Source organism: Vanessa cardui, chromosome 18 (assembly GCF_905220365.1).
Source record: "Vanessa cardui chromosome 18, ilVanCard2.1, whole genome shotgun sequence".
Lineage (NCBI taxonomy): Eukaryota > Metazoa > Arthropoda > Insecta > Lepidoptera > Nymphalidae > Vanessa > Vanessa cardui.
In genome coordinates this window covers 2,677,696-2,694,162 of record NC_061140.1, presented here as the reverse complement: position 1 = coordinate 2,694,162, position 16,467 = coordinate 2,677,696, and the positions used below count along the sequence as shown (strand labels likewise).

The following is a 16,467-nucleotide window of genomic DNA, read 5'->3' as shown; positions in this document are numbered from 1 at the left end:
AATATGTCTTACATTGCTTTCAAAGAGTTTTTATTCACAACTATCCTTTTTTATTATATAATAGTATGATCTATTTCTGATATCAGTAGTGCGATGCGAACCGGATGAGACGTCCATTTGATACATGTGTCATATTATTTTAATAATTATTAAAAGCAAATTCAAGTATCAAATTTTGACTTGCTTGATTTTCACGCTTGCGTTCGTCGGTGAGTTTCAACTTACAACGTCTTAATAAATACCTTCTATTATTGACTTATTAGTTGTAAGCCAGAACTATTTATTAGCTGGTATGATAAGCATTAAATACGCCAGAAAGTATAGTATTTATTTATTGTTGGTTTTATTTTTTATATTATTGCCCTGAAGTTTACAAATCGAATTTTACAATAATTTTTAAATGTTGTTCTATCGCGACTATCTCTTGTTTTTTTTTTAAATCCGTTTGCGCGGGAAAACATCTTGTATTATTTTTTACAGCCATACCAATGACGTTCTAAAATCGACAACACTTTTACGAAAACGGATACACTAACAAAATATGAGTTAATTAAATATATATGTAATTATAATATAAATGTATTAGCATAAAGAAGTATTTCTAACATAAGGTAAGTCCAAAAAAAATTTTTTATTTTTAATTAATATCTTTTTAATTTAAATTTCCGTTTGAGTGAACTCCTCGTTGAAGGTAACTTAAATGAATTATGACCAAGTTATTTCTATTAATAACAGAACATACATTATTTAGTTTATTAGTACTTTTTCAAATTAAGTTAATTTTTTATGATATTTAATATTTACATTGAGACAAATATGTAATTTTTTTCTTAGATTTTTTTTTTGATTATTTGACACGGTAGTGGACACCTCTACCTATTTTTCTATCTACTTCATATTCGCCTTTAGTTAAAAACTCCTATTGTTGCTTCTTTTACAAATTCTTATTCATCCTATTGTAATTTAAAAATTAGAATATTGTCAATTGTTTCAAGTATGTTGTTACTTGCAACAAGTTTGGTGTTGCCAGCACACTGCTCAAAACGGTCAGATACACACGTGACAGAATTTCATCTGACTCATTTGGTTCTCACGATTAATTTTTTAATTACCAAATATGAACACCACTAGCCCTGAGGTTTACGGGACGCCTAGTTATGTCAAAAGGGCTATTTTTTTTATTATGGTATAGGTTGGCGGACGAGCATACGAGCCACCTGATGGTAAGTGGTCACCATCACCCATAGACAATGACGCTGTAAGAAATATTAACTATTCCTTACATCGTCAATGTGCCACCAACCTTGGAAACTAAGATGTTATGTCCCTTGTGCCTGTAGTTACACCGGCTCACTCACCCTTCAGACCGGAACACAACAATACTGAGTACTGTTATTTGGCGGTAGAATAACTGATGAGTGGGTGGTACCTACCCAGACGGGCTTGCACAAAGCCCTACCACCAAGTAAGGCTATTGTCGTTCCACAGCATTAGCACACAATTACAAGACCGTGTCCTAGCTTTAGGCTTACTTATAAAATGAGGAATATCTACTACTCCTTTATTTAAAAAAAAAGAACATAGGATGTAAAAATTGAATGGTTTTTAGCCAAGTTTGAAATCAGAATTTCGGTTAATTTGGACTATAAACCATTAGGCTATTTGGTTTAATGTAGCGTCAATGTAATTCCAAATGGGAGAACTACCATGAGTAGCCAGAAGTTAAAACATGTAACAAACAGGAAGAGCATATTTTAAGTATAAATTCGAGAAAAATTTCTTCAAAAATAACAATGTTTTCTTCCATTGTGTACATCTAGCACTTACCAGGCTCATCCATTTACCGACTTATTCTGAAGTGATCGTTGGAAAACGTACTCTGTGCAAACGATATAGAGTTGAGTACTCCATGCATTGTTAGAGCCTTTTAGGTATGAATTATCTGAAGGAATTTGGACTCTATTACATTGATAATAGAGTCGATATTGTTTATCAAGAGGAGTTTTATGTTATCGATCGGATGATGCACACTAAGCCAATGCAGTGTAGTATTGTAAGCCTAGACATCGCAGATAAAAATAAAGTTGTTAGCTCAAAACAATCCGCTGTCTTATATAAAGTGGATTTTTGTTAAAGTTATGGTATTACAAATATTTTAAGTATTTAAGCTTCGAATTACAACGCTTTGAGGTTTTTTTTATATGGCAACACCAGTGAAACTATTAAGAAACGCCACAGAAGTTTGTTTAGCAATTTCTACTTTAAAGTTAAGAAATACTTTGTTAATTGATTGATTGTTAATATTGCCTGTTGTAGAAATAATATAGTAATATATTAACACAATTAGTAGTAGTAACATATAGTTTCTATTTAAGTTTTATACTTATATATTGTATATAAAAAAGAGCGAAAAAAAAGACAAATATGCTTAAAAGATACGTTATAGGATGAATATGTTAAAAAATATACATTATAATACCAACATAATAAATCAATATCTGGAATTATCCAATCTGTACTATCTTTACTAATATTATAAATGTGAAAGTAACTGTTTGTCTGTCGCTCTTTCACTCCTAAACCAACGAACTGAATTTGATGAAATATGGTATGCGGCAAACTTTAACTCCAAAAAAGGACATAGGCTACTTTTTTGCCTAACACATGACAACCAGCCCTAAAACACGAGCGACTAACTAGAATCCACCCAACTAGTATCCTATATAATATCCATTTGGTTTATACTAGTAGGTATAGTTATTCTTTAAACAATTAAAATGTACATAGCATATATATCATCTTTTTTTAAAACATGTATGAACATAAGAATTAATAATATTAAATGCCTAAATATATACATATATGAACTAAAACAGTGGAGGCAATGAGGCGAGGCAAACCTTTTATATATAAGCTTTTTGCACCACTACTCCAAGGGCCATGCGTTTCGACAAAATTATTGGTAGTTTATCTTAAAATCAGTTAAAATATGTTAACCTAAAAATCTTTAATCTAATGAATGTATTGAAATAGCATGGCGAAATGAACTCTAATATTTCATTATTGAAATGGGTACTTAATAACTTCAAAATGATTCATGTTGTATAATAATTTTTGTTTCTCTTATTGTAAAGGAAAATTTATTTAATTTTAAATGATTGAATCCGTTCAATTCATTCGTTCGAGCCAATAAAAGATAGAAATGAACTCTTATTTCCGTAAAGTTCCGTCGTACATATTTCATCATCGATTTTGCAACGTCTAGTCCTATAGAAATCGTAACTGGATATCAGATTAAGAAATTTCGATTTTATTATCAGAGCAATAAGGAATGAAATTGCTCAAACGATTACGCGATTCTGGAATGGCTATCTCGCTGGAATTGTCAGCAATTCTGTTCTTAAGGAATCTTAGCGAAAACGTTAGAATAATGAAGTTCTGGTTTTGTATTGTTAAATTTGTTATGGTTATATTTAAATATACTTATATTTTTTGTAAATATAATTGGGTATAACTTTTTCCTTGCATTCAATATAGTTCCGACACCGTTCTTCACTTGATGGTAGGGCTTTTTTTGGTGGTAGGGCTTTGTGCAAGCCCGTCTGGGTAGGTACCACCCACTCTCCAGTTATTCTACCTCCAAATAACAGTACTCAGTATTGTTGTGTTCCAGTTTGAAGGCAGAGTGAGCCAGTGTAACTACAGGCACAAGGGACATAACATCTTAGTTCCCAAGGCTGGTGGCACATTGACAATGTAAGGAATATTTAATATTTCTTACAGCGTCAGTGTCTATGGGTGATGGTGACCACTTACCATCAGGTGGTCCATATGCTCGTCCGCCTACCAATACCATAAAAAAAAAACACAATAAGCGACAGCTTCACCTGGCAAGCCATGTTCTTGCGGTCTCCCTCTTTGTCATAAAAAACATATTTTAGACACCTAGCTGATGTTCGCCGTTCGCTGATGTATGCATATCCAAGGTAGTCTGAATTCTTTTAGTCGACTATCCGTGATTTCATTATATATTTTCCTTTTTATAATATAATTATGATGTTATTTATTGTTTACAGTGGTTAGAAAGCGCGCACCTTAATCGATGATTGCGCGTTCAAACCCAAGCAAGCAAGTTCATGTGCTTAATCAAAATAAACAATGAAAGAATCGAAACCGGGACCTCGAAGTGGCGTTTCCATGAAAACAGGTGTACACACTACTCGACCACCGAGGTCTTAAAAAATGATGAATCATAATGAATTTGTGTTTATAATACACCTTGTGCTCGGCTGTGAAGGAAAACATCCCGAAAAAACCTGCATGTGTCTAATTTCATAGAACTACCACATGTGTATTCCACCAACCTGAATTGGAACAGCGTGTTGGAATACGTTCTAGACCTTCTCCTCAAAGGGAGAAGAGGCCTTCACCCAGCAGTAGGAAATTTATAGGCTATTGTTTGTTGCATACATTGTTTAATACAGGGATATATAATATAACAAATACTTAAAATCCATTGCTATATTATTTTGGAAATTTTTTAGAATATAAGTGCCCTAATTTTGCATTAAATTCAGCTGCCGTCATCTGGTCCAGACAACTCGTAACTGCGACAGATGCAACTCTGTCGAAACGTTGAAACACTGAATACATATTTATGTTTTGAAAGAGACGCTGACATATTTATATTCACTAATGGTGATATCGATGAACGGATATCGTTATAGAGCAGGAGGGGTGTATCTATCTGTCTTTGTCGGACGTTACTATATATTAATATGTATGTATGGATTTAATTTTATCAACGCACAACCAAAAATACTCTTGAAAGCTGAAATTAAGGCATTAAGGATTTTGGAAATTTCAATTTAATGGGATGACGTAAATGGGATGGGTTACTTTTACGAACTTTTCCCAAACGAATTCGGGACGGGCAGTAAAATGTTAATTTATGAAATAAACCAATAATCATCATTATCATTACATAGTATATGTATGCTTAGATCTCGAAAACTGCGCAACGAATTCTGATTCGGTTTTTTTAATACATAGAGTAATTCGAGAGGAAGGTTTTTGTTTATAATACATGAACAATATGGTTAACAAACACTGATAATGAATGTGGTATATTTAATATGGATCACTAGTTAACAATAAGAGGTTATAACATTACATTTTGCGCTCATACCTAAGGTTAATGTAAGCCTACTGGCATTATGTAGAACCAAAATGTCACACGATAATAGTCGTCTTAAATACGATTGGCAAATTGACCTCAAACTTAACTAAAGCGATTTTTATTGCTTCCAAACACTGGCAAAGTACAGAAAATTCGGTAAATGCAAATACTGGCATACCGAGGTCGTGGTAGGTGGTGTCGTGAACAGAGTTCTTAGAAAAAGTAAGAGATATTACGAATTATGACCAATTATAGTTAAATTGGTATGGTATGACATAACTTAGATGTAGCATAAGCAAAATTCGTAAAATCTGTCAAATCCGAATTAAGTACGCTATCCAAAATCATCAATATTTATTTGTTATGTGAATATGATCTTTACACAAACATAATAACTTGTAATATCATATGACGTAATATATTCGTCAGTTTGACACGTTGATTTACATGCACTGGCTTTCTCGGGTTGAACTGACGCGAGAATCTATAGCGACGAATAGCGTCAAATGGCGCGATAGGGAACTATTTCTATTGGTTGTATAAATGGGCAGTAATCGGCTTTATTGAATTTGCCGATGCTACATCTAAGTTGTGTCGTACTATAATCGATTTATCAACAAGTTTATTGGTCTTCTCGCTAGTATGCAGCACGTGCTATGTTTTACAGGCTGTATAACAGCCATATTAAGTTTCAAAATAATAATATCGTGGATTCTGAAAACCTATATAACAACAACAACAGCCTGTAAATTCCTCCTCTCCCTTTGAGGAGAAGGGTTGGAACATATTCCATCACGCTGTTCCAATGCGGGTTGGTGGAATACACATGTGGCAGAATTTCTATGAAATTTGTCACATGCAGGTTTCCTCAAGATGTTTTCCTTCACCGCTGAGCACGAGATGAATTATAAAGACAAATTAAGCACATGAATCAGCGGTGCTTGTCTGGGTTTGAACCCGCAATCATCGGTTAAGATGCACGCGTTCGAACCACTGGGCCATCTCGATTCGAATATAAAATTCGTATATTTTAACTCAAAATATACGAATGTTTTTATGATTTTACAAATTACGTAATACGGCTTCATAGAACAATCACACGTACAGTCATAGAGATATGTCCTTAATTTGCATAACGACGCTCTGCACTGAAAACCTCGGACAGGATATATGCAGAGCTTTTTGTGAAATAACCTGAAAATTCCTAACCATTGAGCTTGGGTGTCCTCTTCCTTTCAGAAGATGAACTTGGCTGGATGGATTGTATTATGGCTTATTTCTATTTACTACTAGTTGTGCCAGCGACCTAGTGACTAGTTTGTCACTAATCTAGTGACTATTTTGTAACTAATCAGTTACTTGTATACATACATATGCATTGAAGTAATGATGTTGATAATGAGTGAAAAACTATTAAGTGTCATATCACTCAAAATAGAATTCATACCTTATCTTATAATGTTAATTTTATCACAAACTTAGAAACAAAGAAGTGTTATCGTAGCCTAAGTTACTCCCTATTGTATCAATTATCTGCCACTGAAAATCCCGTCAAAATCGGTCCAGCCGTTCCAGAGATTAGTCGGAACAAACAGACAGACAGTGAGACCGACAAAAATTGTAAAAAATGTTATTTTGGAATATGTACCTTGTATAAATATATAAGCATTGAGTAAAAAGGGCTATATTAATATTACAAACTGACACTACAATTTTATTATATGTACAGATTTGGTCTATGCTGGGTGAAAATCTACCTCGTATATTTGGCCGATATATGTACATGAAACAGACTTTCATTCAACTCATGAAAAATTTTCGTCGATATTTTTGGGATTAATTATAAGGACTAATTAGGTAAGTGCTTGACCGGATTTGTACCCGCGACCTTCAGATATAGTCCACGTGTTCCAACTGAGCCTGCTCGTATTATTGTTATGGTTCTAATACAAATATTAGAAGGTTCATAAAATACTCTTTTTGTTTTATACGATACAGTGCTCGTGAAATGCGAGCATCGTTGTGGGAAAATGAGCCATTTGTTTCGAGTCATAAGACTTATAATAAAACGGAAGTAATTTGAAATTCTCCGCACAGTTGTAGAACTGTATGGAATAGAGTATGCGCGTGGTTACATTTTATGTGAAATATATTTATAATATTTTATTCGTCGCAAACATGGCGCTGTTCTTGAAGTACTTACGATGTCAAAAGGGTGTCATTTTTATTCCTTATTATTTTGTATTTTAGATCTGAAATTCTACTTTCTAGCAACCATTCCTAATGGACATAGTTATTCTGTGAATATATTATTATTATTTTGTCCTAGCTTATTTGGATGTATATCCTGAGATCCTGGACTGAAATTCCAAGTTGGGACATTAAAAATATATTGTGATTATAATAGGAAAATTCTCAACTTGATGTCTAGGAATTGGCAATCCTTATCCTCTCGTGCCTCGGATAGGGTGTAGAGCACCTGGTATTGTGCTTGAATTATGACCAGCCATGTTGGATCTGCCGTCCATTTGGATTATGAGAGTGAGAACTAGACTGGCAGTCAACCTACCATCAATCTTATGTCGCTAGCTCAAAAATAGGCCAGTGTTAGTCACACAGTTGCACACACAAACGGTCTTTAATAAACGTAGAAGCATTCAACCTCAGATATCAGTGTCAAAGAGTTTTGATGCGAATGAAGGGCGCAAAGTTCAAGGAAATTAGGGCTTACCATCCACTGATTACATGTAGCTATACTATTTTATACAAGATTTTTTTAATTGTAATTTATTTATTGTACATCAATACGCAAAAGATTAAGTCAAAATTGACATAAAAATATATACCTATTTAAAAAAATAATATCGTTATTCAATAGTCGAAACTACCACTACTACTACTACATACTACGTATTTCATACCTCAATTAAAATACTTCATTATTGACGTAAATTATAACATATTTTTAATTGTAATGTCATGATAATTATTTGATCTTCAGTTACTCTTACATTTATGTAAAGTTATTTTTAATGTTGGAAATTGGACGCCGTACCATAAAATATTGAGAAATCTTACGATGTTCGTTTCTTAAATGTCCATTTGTGATATCAAAATACGGAATTTAAGAGCGAATTTAAAAATTTAACTGAACTCCAGATAAAATCCGGTCAAGCACCGCAAAGTTATATGTGATTTCTTTATGTCAAGAGTCAGCTTGAACTAGACAAATGTTACACGTGTACCCACCGACCTACATTGAAACAAAGTCCTACACAAGCGTAGGGTGATTAAGTGAACGCAAAACATTATCTGGAAAACGAGTGGAGCTTCTCGCTCAGCTATGGTCATGTTTACAGGCTACAACAACAATAACAACAGCCTGTAAATTCCCACTGCTGGGCTAAAAACCTCTTCTCTCTTTGAGGAGAAGGTTTGAAATATATTCCACCACGCTGTTCCAATGCGGGTTGCTGGAATACACATGTGGCAGAATTTCTATGAAATTTGTCACATGCAGGTTTCCTCACGATGTATTCCTTCACCGCTGAGCACGAGATGAAATTTACAGGCTATTAATTATTTACTATGTATTCGCTCAGAACAACTGGTAAACGAGATGAAGATGTTGAGATAGATGTATAGAGTAACTTAGAATAGATAAAGGAAGGTGTATAAGAGGAAGCCTGAAAGTAGCGTCAATAACAGAAATAGTGACCGCCGGTTGAGTTGGTATGTACATGGGTGCAGAGAAAATATTTATGTTTTGACGAACTCCATGGTCGAGTGGTGTGTACATCGGTTTTCATGGGTACGCTACTCCGAGGTCCCGGGTTCGATTCCTGGCCGAGTCGATGTAGTTTTCTATGTTGGCTTGGGTCTGGGTGTTTGCGGTACCGTCGTTACTTCTGATTTCCATAACACAAGTGCTTCAGCTACTTACATTGGGATCAGAGTAATGTATGTGATGTTGTCTCAATTTCTAATTTCTAATTATGTTACTGGAAGAGTTATGAAGGTAGAGGGGAAGAGGACCTAAGAAAACATGGATGGAGTGTGGACAGCATGAGAGTGATGGATTTGATCGATAACAAATAATAGAGGAAATACACAGACGTCATAAAGCCCGACTATCCAGTAAATAATATAAATATAAATATTTAACTCAAGCTGTTAATAAAAGAGTAAATTTTAATGTCATCAAATAGTCTAGTCTATAGACTCCAGTGTCGTTATTTTTAATAGCATGGACTAGCTCTCGATGTCGCTATTTCACTGGACGCCATGTTTTACCATTTCATGGTCTTACATTGTTACTTTTTCCATATCAGCTATCTTTGGTAGACAAAGCAATGTTTTACCCTTTGTATGTGCCTTTGAATATTAGCGGCTAATATGCTTATTAGTTTTCAATCAGTGAGTATTCTGTATCAATTATATTAAAACATTAATGTATAAATTAATTAATTTTTTCTCGGGTTATTTGTACCATTATATCTAGCTGACGAAATTCTTTCTTTGAAATACCTTAACCTCAGATAATTCTGAGATTGTAACTAGGGGGTGAGGCTTGTTTTGGTAGCATATACTATCATAAATTCTACCGCCAAACTGGTGAGTACTACTTTCTTCCAGTTTGAAGGGTGAGTAAGCTGGCGCATGGATAAATCGACAAAATCTTAATATTTCTAGCAGTACTAAAGATCTCAGACTTACAATTTGCCAGTCTGTCTGTCTATATGATATAAAAATAAAAACTACAAGTCTGACTAAACAGAATAGTGATTGATAGCCTATTCATTAAGAAAGGTAACATACAACATTTTATTTTTCAAATAGCTTATACAATCTTAAAACAGTGCCTTTTTGTTCCAAAATTAATGTACATTCTACGTGCGAGCCCAATCTGGAAATATCCTAGTCTTACCAATCAAATCGATGCCACCCTTAAAAAAGCTTTAGAAAAAATTCTAAATTTATCTCTTGATAAATATTCTTGGACTCAAGCTACACTTTCCATTCCTTTTGGTTGCATCGGCGTGAGAAAAATATCAAGTGTTGCCCTCCCGGACTTTCTCTCTTCTGATAGCATTTCAGACCTTTGTTCAGAAATTTTAAAATCAAAATCAGTAAAAATCATGAATGTTACTGAGGCGATAGAGACCTGGAAGGTAAAGTGCCCTAATGATGATATCCCTAAGGAAGTTACAAAACAAAAACTTTGGGATTCTTCATTGGTTCACGCTACACTACACAGTTTGACACAAAATTTAACAAGTGCTCAAGACCGTGCCAGGCTTCTAGCGTTATCATCTAAAGAGTCTAGTCACTGGTTGAATTAATTACCCTCTAAAAATCTTGGGACACTTTTAGATAATGAATGTTTTCGCATATCGATTGGTCTCCGACTGGGAACACCTCTGTGTTCTGAGCACAGATGCCCGTGTGGAAAGGAGGTGGACTCTTTCGGTTTACATGGTCTCTCTTGCCCAAGGAGTTCAGGTAGGCTTCCCGCCACGGTTCTCTTAATGACATAAATTTTAAAGGGCTCTTGCCACCATCGACGTTCCTGCTCTTACTGAGCCTCGTGGAATTAGTCGTGATAATGGTAAGAAACCTGATGGATTAATATTGGTTCCCTGGGAGCGAGGTCGGGCCCTTGTGTGGGATGCTACATGTGTTGACACGTTGGCCCCATCTCATATCCGAGAAACAATGTTAAGAGCTGGTGCCGCTGCGGAAAAAGCTGAAGCCAAAAAAAGAACTAAATATTCGTGTATTATATCTAATTACTTTTTTTGTTCCATTTGCTGTCGAAACGCTTGGCCCTTGGAGTAGTGGTGGAAAAAGCTTCATCAAAAGTATAACACCTCGCCTCATTGCCAACATTGGTGACAGGAGGGCTGGTTCGTTTTTTGCCCAGAGGATCGGAATTGCGATTCAACGGGGAAATGCTGCTAGCATTCTTGCCACCATTCCACGCGGTCAAGATTTATACAGTAACTAGTTTTAGTTCATATTTGTATATATTTAAGCATTTAATGTTGTTAATTCTAATGTTAATAAATTATGTACCATAAAAATACATTTAGTTCTGCCAAAGGCTTTATTAATCTGAGATAGTCGAGGTGGGTGTAAGGTAGTCGGTGTAAAATCTGGGTATAGACTACTAGACACTCATTGCACAAGCGACTCCGTGACGTTCTCGAAAAGAGTCTCCACGTAACTACCATTTCACGTGGACAAATTGCGTAAATGCGTTCTTTCAGTGAAAAAAAAAGATGACTAAAATTTTAAGCGTTTTTTCATTAACTCATAAACTCATCGCTACGACCTACCCGTATATAATTTAGAATATATATTCAGAACTTTATATTTATTTCATTTGATTATAAATTTAGTTTCAATGCTATTTAATTTCGTGATATGATTTTTACATCTACCGTACAAACTAACTTAAATACTACTTGTATTTTGTATAAATATCGATGTATTTACAATGAATCATTATCTTTCTGTTATACACTAAAAAGCCAAAAAACTAACTTACACTTTAGTAATATTAGTCCTACGACACACGAGGTTTGTTTTATGAAGCGGGTGAAACTACACCCGACAACATAAACCGTTGCTTAAACATAGTCGCATATAAAAAGGACAAAACTGTAACGAAACATTTTTAATCTACAGTTAGAAAGCAGTTGTTGAAACATTTAGAAATGCGGAAAATACGAAATAAAAGCTAAACGTCATGTGGGTTTTTAAAAAATAAAGCGTTCTTCAAACGTTAAAGGTTAAATTAGAGTGCCTTTTATGTGTTATTAAAACGCGTCGTGATTAGGGTTTACGCCTGAAGAAATCGTTGGAACGAAATGATGAATGAAACGATTGTGTTCTCCAACAACAGCAGCCTGTAAATTTCCTCTGCTGGGCTAAAGGCTCCTCTCCCTTTGAGGAGAAGGTTTGGAACATATTCCAAAACACTGTTCCAATGCGGGTTACTGGAATATACATGTGGCAGAATTTCTATGAAATTAGACACGTGTAGGTTTCATCGCGATGTTTTCCTTCAGCGCCGACCACGAAATGAATTATAAACACAAATTAAGCACATGATTATTCTGTATGTGTTCTATTTGGCCATCTTGGCTATATTCTCCATGTACCACATAACCTTCATATGATGACAGACCTTCGATTATTTTGACTGTAATACGGGGCTCACATTATTACAGTAATTAACAGTGACAGTAACAATCAAGTCCCTGGAATGGATCGCTAACTAACACTGGAATGTACTAATTCCAATGAATTGGTACATTTCAGTGTTAGTTAATATGATTCCTTGACATTCCAGTATTGGACTGAACTGATACTGGAATTATTTGTACCAAGTATAATTGTTGCTGTTACTTATTCCGGATTGAAATTAAATTAGAAGATTCTATTCTATATGATATAATATAGACAGAAGTTTAGTTTTCTCATTGCAGAAACGTGCCTTAAACCAGAGTCATCTATTGGTAGATTGTAAAGTAGTCTCTTAATTATTGACAATACACAACCAGTGGCGGATTTACAAATTTGCCGCTAGTAGACTAGTAGGTTATACAATTTTTGCCGCCCCTATTGACTTTTGAAATTCAAATTAATTACCTTATTACATTTATTTTGAAATTATCGTGCTTATTATTACGGACGTAATGTGTATCCATATAATTATAAGTATTTTTTTATTTCTGTAAGATGATAACAAACTTGGGCTAAATTTGTTGCCCCTCTAAATCTGCCGCCCTAGGCTCTAGTCTACTTAGCCTATTGGTAAATCCGACACTGACAATTACAGCTTGCACACTTCATATGATAGGTCCATCAATATGTTTTAAAAAGAGGCAGGAAGACTCACACAAAACTTTGCTTTTTACAATATCCAAGTCTTGAACTTGACTATCGGTTCAATAATTAGATTTTTCTATTGTGATACTCTCAGATTAGAGAGTTAGTAACTTGGCAGTGTTATAGTTCTATGCCTCTGAAAGCATGTAAAGTGATCCCGCAACTGATATTCTTGATCGTATCAGATCTGTTACGGGCTGCTAAAGCGAGGGTATATACGCAATACTATCTGTAATACCAATAGCGTTTACACGCTTACACATAAACATCTGATATACACTTAGCTATGCCAGTAGTATTAAATAATTCAAACTAATAACAATGAAAGCGTTGATAACAGCCCTTTAAACCCAAATGGTCTGTAAGCAGCGAACAATTTTTTTCCAATTAAATTTTAAGTTCGCAAGAGTAAGCTGCAAGTTAATTTAGAAAGGAAAATAAAATTATTTTCAACTATATCTCTCGCCTCGCTTTTGGCTCCGGTCCAAATGTGTTCGAGCTCGTGACGTAACTGCGACTTGAGTTTCAGGGGCGTTTTTATAAAAATTAAGAAGAATTATGTATTGTTGAGATGAAAATGTAAAGTTAGAACATCAAGCTACATATAATACATATTTGAGGAATGTATTTTATATTATAATAATTCATTTACACATAGTATTGCAACTAATATTAAAGAAATATAATTTTGTTTATATTTTCCTAAGATTGTGTCCGTGTGATTAGTGTCCGTTACTTCATCATGATAAAATGGCTGAACGGATCTGAATGAAATTTGGCACAGAGATAGATTATAGTTTTGAATAACAGGCTTCTTCTTATCTCGGAACAATGTGGCCTATATAAACTTTGCAGCATTTACATAATAATCCTTCTAAAATTAGTTTCACAGATATGATCCATTATGACTACATACTTAAAGAATGGATTTTTGGAAATGTCAATTATGAGAAGGAATGGGGTTGTAGCTTTATTCTTATTTTGCTCATACGAAGTCAGGTATTACAGACTACCAGTACGTACATAAAAATAAATATTGCAATTTAAGTTGCAGCTCCAGTAGTTGTTATATATAATGTTCAAACAAATATATCATCTATTTAATTTAAAAATATTTCATGTTTCCGTTTCCAGATATAATCTGGAATTAGAGGCGAACATTTACTCTGTTTGATCGCTTCATTTTCCGGGCGCCTCGTTTTATCATTGTTCCCTATTATGAGGCGGGACCAATGTGTCAACGCATGTCGCGTCCCACAATAGGGATCGGCCCTTTTTCTAGAGGAGAATATTTAAGATATAAGTAAGATGACTGGTGTATTTTTAAATGCTATTTAATCATTTTATTTACAACTAGGCACTGGTTTGACACTAGTAGGTCAAGAACCTACAAAAAAGGTTTTATTGAAGAAAAACGTATACGGAAATATTTCTTTTTTGGACAAGGTTTTTCTTCACAATTTGGTGAATCGTTAAGGTCATGTTATCCTGTTTCTATGCTATCCTAAACCGTTACAATGCATTAGTTTATTAAGGAGAAGATTGCCTGGTAAGTTTGACTTGTATGTCTCATTAACGTCACGGTACTAGAAACCTTTCCGAAAGTTCCAAATAACCCCAAAAATATTTTTTGTTTCAAATCAACCGACTGAATGATTCATGAAACATAAAATCCGAATAAAAATCGTGTGTTCGGGTTGCTCGAAAAGTGTATATCGTAACATATCTACGTGATATATATAGTTTTGGGTATTTTTCGGTTATTATGATTGGCAAAAAAATTCTGGTGTATTTGCCATAAATTGGTCATCGTGTATCTGCTAATAGTTTAATCTGACGGTTTTCAGATTTTTTAAACTGTAATATTCAAATACAATGTATTGCCTTTGGACACCCTGAAACTATATGCACACACGTACAAATAAGTACACACACGAATATGTCAAATATATGTAACGGTTAGGTATAAAAAATATATGAAATACGACCAGTGACCGCAACTTTGTGTGCGTTTCAACTTAAAAAAGGCTACTGTAATAGTCTAAATTACTCCTGATTACATCACCTATCTACCAGTTAAAGTTCCGTCAAAGTCGGTCCAGCTTTTAAATTATACATACTTTTACTCCAAGATTAGTAGACATACGTACACTTCCATACACTACCATACCCATATAAAATGCATTTATATTTTACTAATTTATGCTTAAATATATCTCTATTCATATATTTTTTTTATTCTTAGCTTCACTTTTCCACTTATTGTTTCAATACTTTATGCTTCAGGGGTGGAAGAGGTTCTACTTTTAATATAAGTGTTTTCACACTTAAAGGATTGATTCTAATTATCGTGTAAGTTATGAGAAGTCAACTCACCCAACAGTGACGTCGAATATATTACTGCCCACGGAGCTTGAAACAGCCATGTCACCAAAACCTTTCCTCGCGACAATGACTGAGGTGATCAGGTCCGGCACCGAAGTACCCGCGGCGAGGAGCGTCAGCCCCATCACCTCGGGAGGCACGTAGGCTGCCGCCCCCACCAGGTTCGCCCACCACACCATGAGGTAGGAGAAAAACGCTATCCAAACTATCGACCCTATAAATGTTACAGGGAACAGTTTCTTCCCTGGAAAAAGAAAATAAATTATTATTATTTTGTTAACATTGCCTCAGATTACGTTAAGTTAAGCAACCAAATCGAATACAAGATTATTATCAACATGTACCCTCTTCCGGTAGTGAGAAAGGAGTCTTTTTAAATAATAATAGTCTTATGAAGTCATATTAATAATATTGAATAACATTAATATTATTGACGTATTAATAATATTAAATTTGGATTATCTTTTATTACTTATTCCGGCGGTATGTTTTAATTTTATTTAATTATATAACCAATACAATTAGGCAGTATGCGTTTTTCTGGGGCATAATTTGTCTTTTTAAATCGCTTTTGAAGAATATTCTGGTCATTAGGGAATAGGGAAAACTACATAATTTCATATACTCTCTGGTACATGTACATGTACTTTCTTTAATTCCACGACGAAGAGATCAAAAGGTGGGAGGATGATAAGAGTAGAAGATTTTTTTTCTGGTGGATTCCCAATAAATTATTAAAAACACAAGTCTTATGTAATCTGTTTGGTACCTCTCGGAGTCCTCGTGTCCGGGAGGGTCATCCATAATGGGAAGACAATGGGTGCGACCAACAAATATGTGATCCGCTTGCGGAAACCGGAGGGCCACGACATATCCAGCGGCATCGTGTCATCCTCCAGGTCTCCAATCTGCAAAACCAGGAACAATATCAGTACATAATACTAACAAGTGACCCAGCCCGGTTTCAATAACAACAGGCTGTCAATTTTCCACTGCTGAGCTAAGGC

At 34.7% G+C, this 16,467-nt stretch overlaps 1 protein-coding gene across 4 annotated transcripts in view; it reads right to left on the bottom strand.

The window, feature by feature from the left end:
• LOC124537451 (sodium/potassium/calcium exchanger Nckx30C) overlaps positions 1-16,467 on the bottom strand; it is a 108,883-nt gene that overhangs the window by 5,844 nt on the left and 86,572 nt on the right. For all 4 annotated transcript variants that reach the window (XM_047114299.1, XM_047114300.1, XM_047114301.1 and 1 more), the window contains 2 exons: positions 16,230-16,368; positions 15,452-15,704 (listed from right to left, as the gene is read on the bottom strand). In XM_047114299.1, the coding sequence (XP_046970255.1) occupies positions 15,452-15,704; positions 16,230-16,368 (392 nt within the window). The remainder of the gene's footprint in view (positions 1-15,451; positions 15,705-16,229; positions 16,369-16,467) is intronic.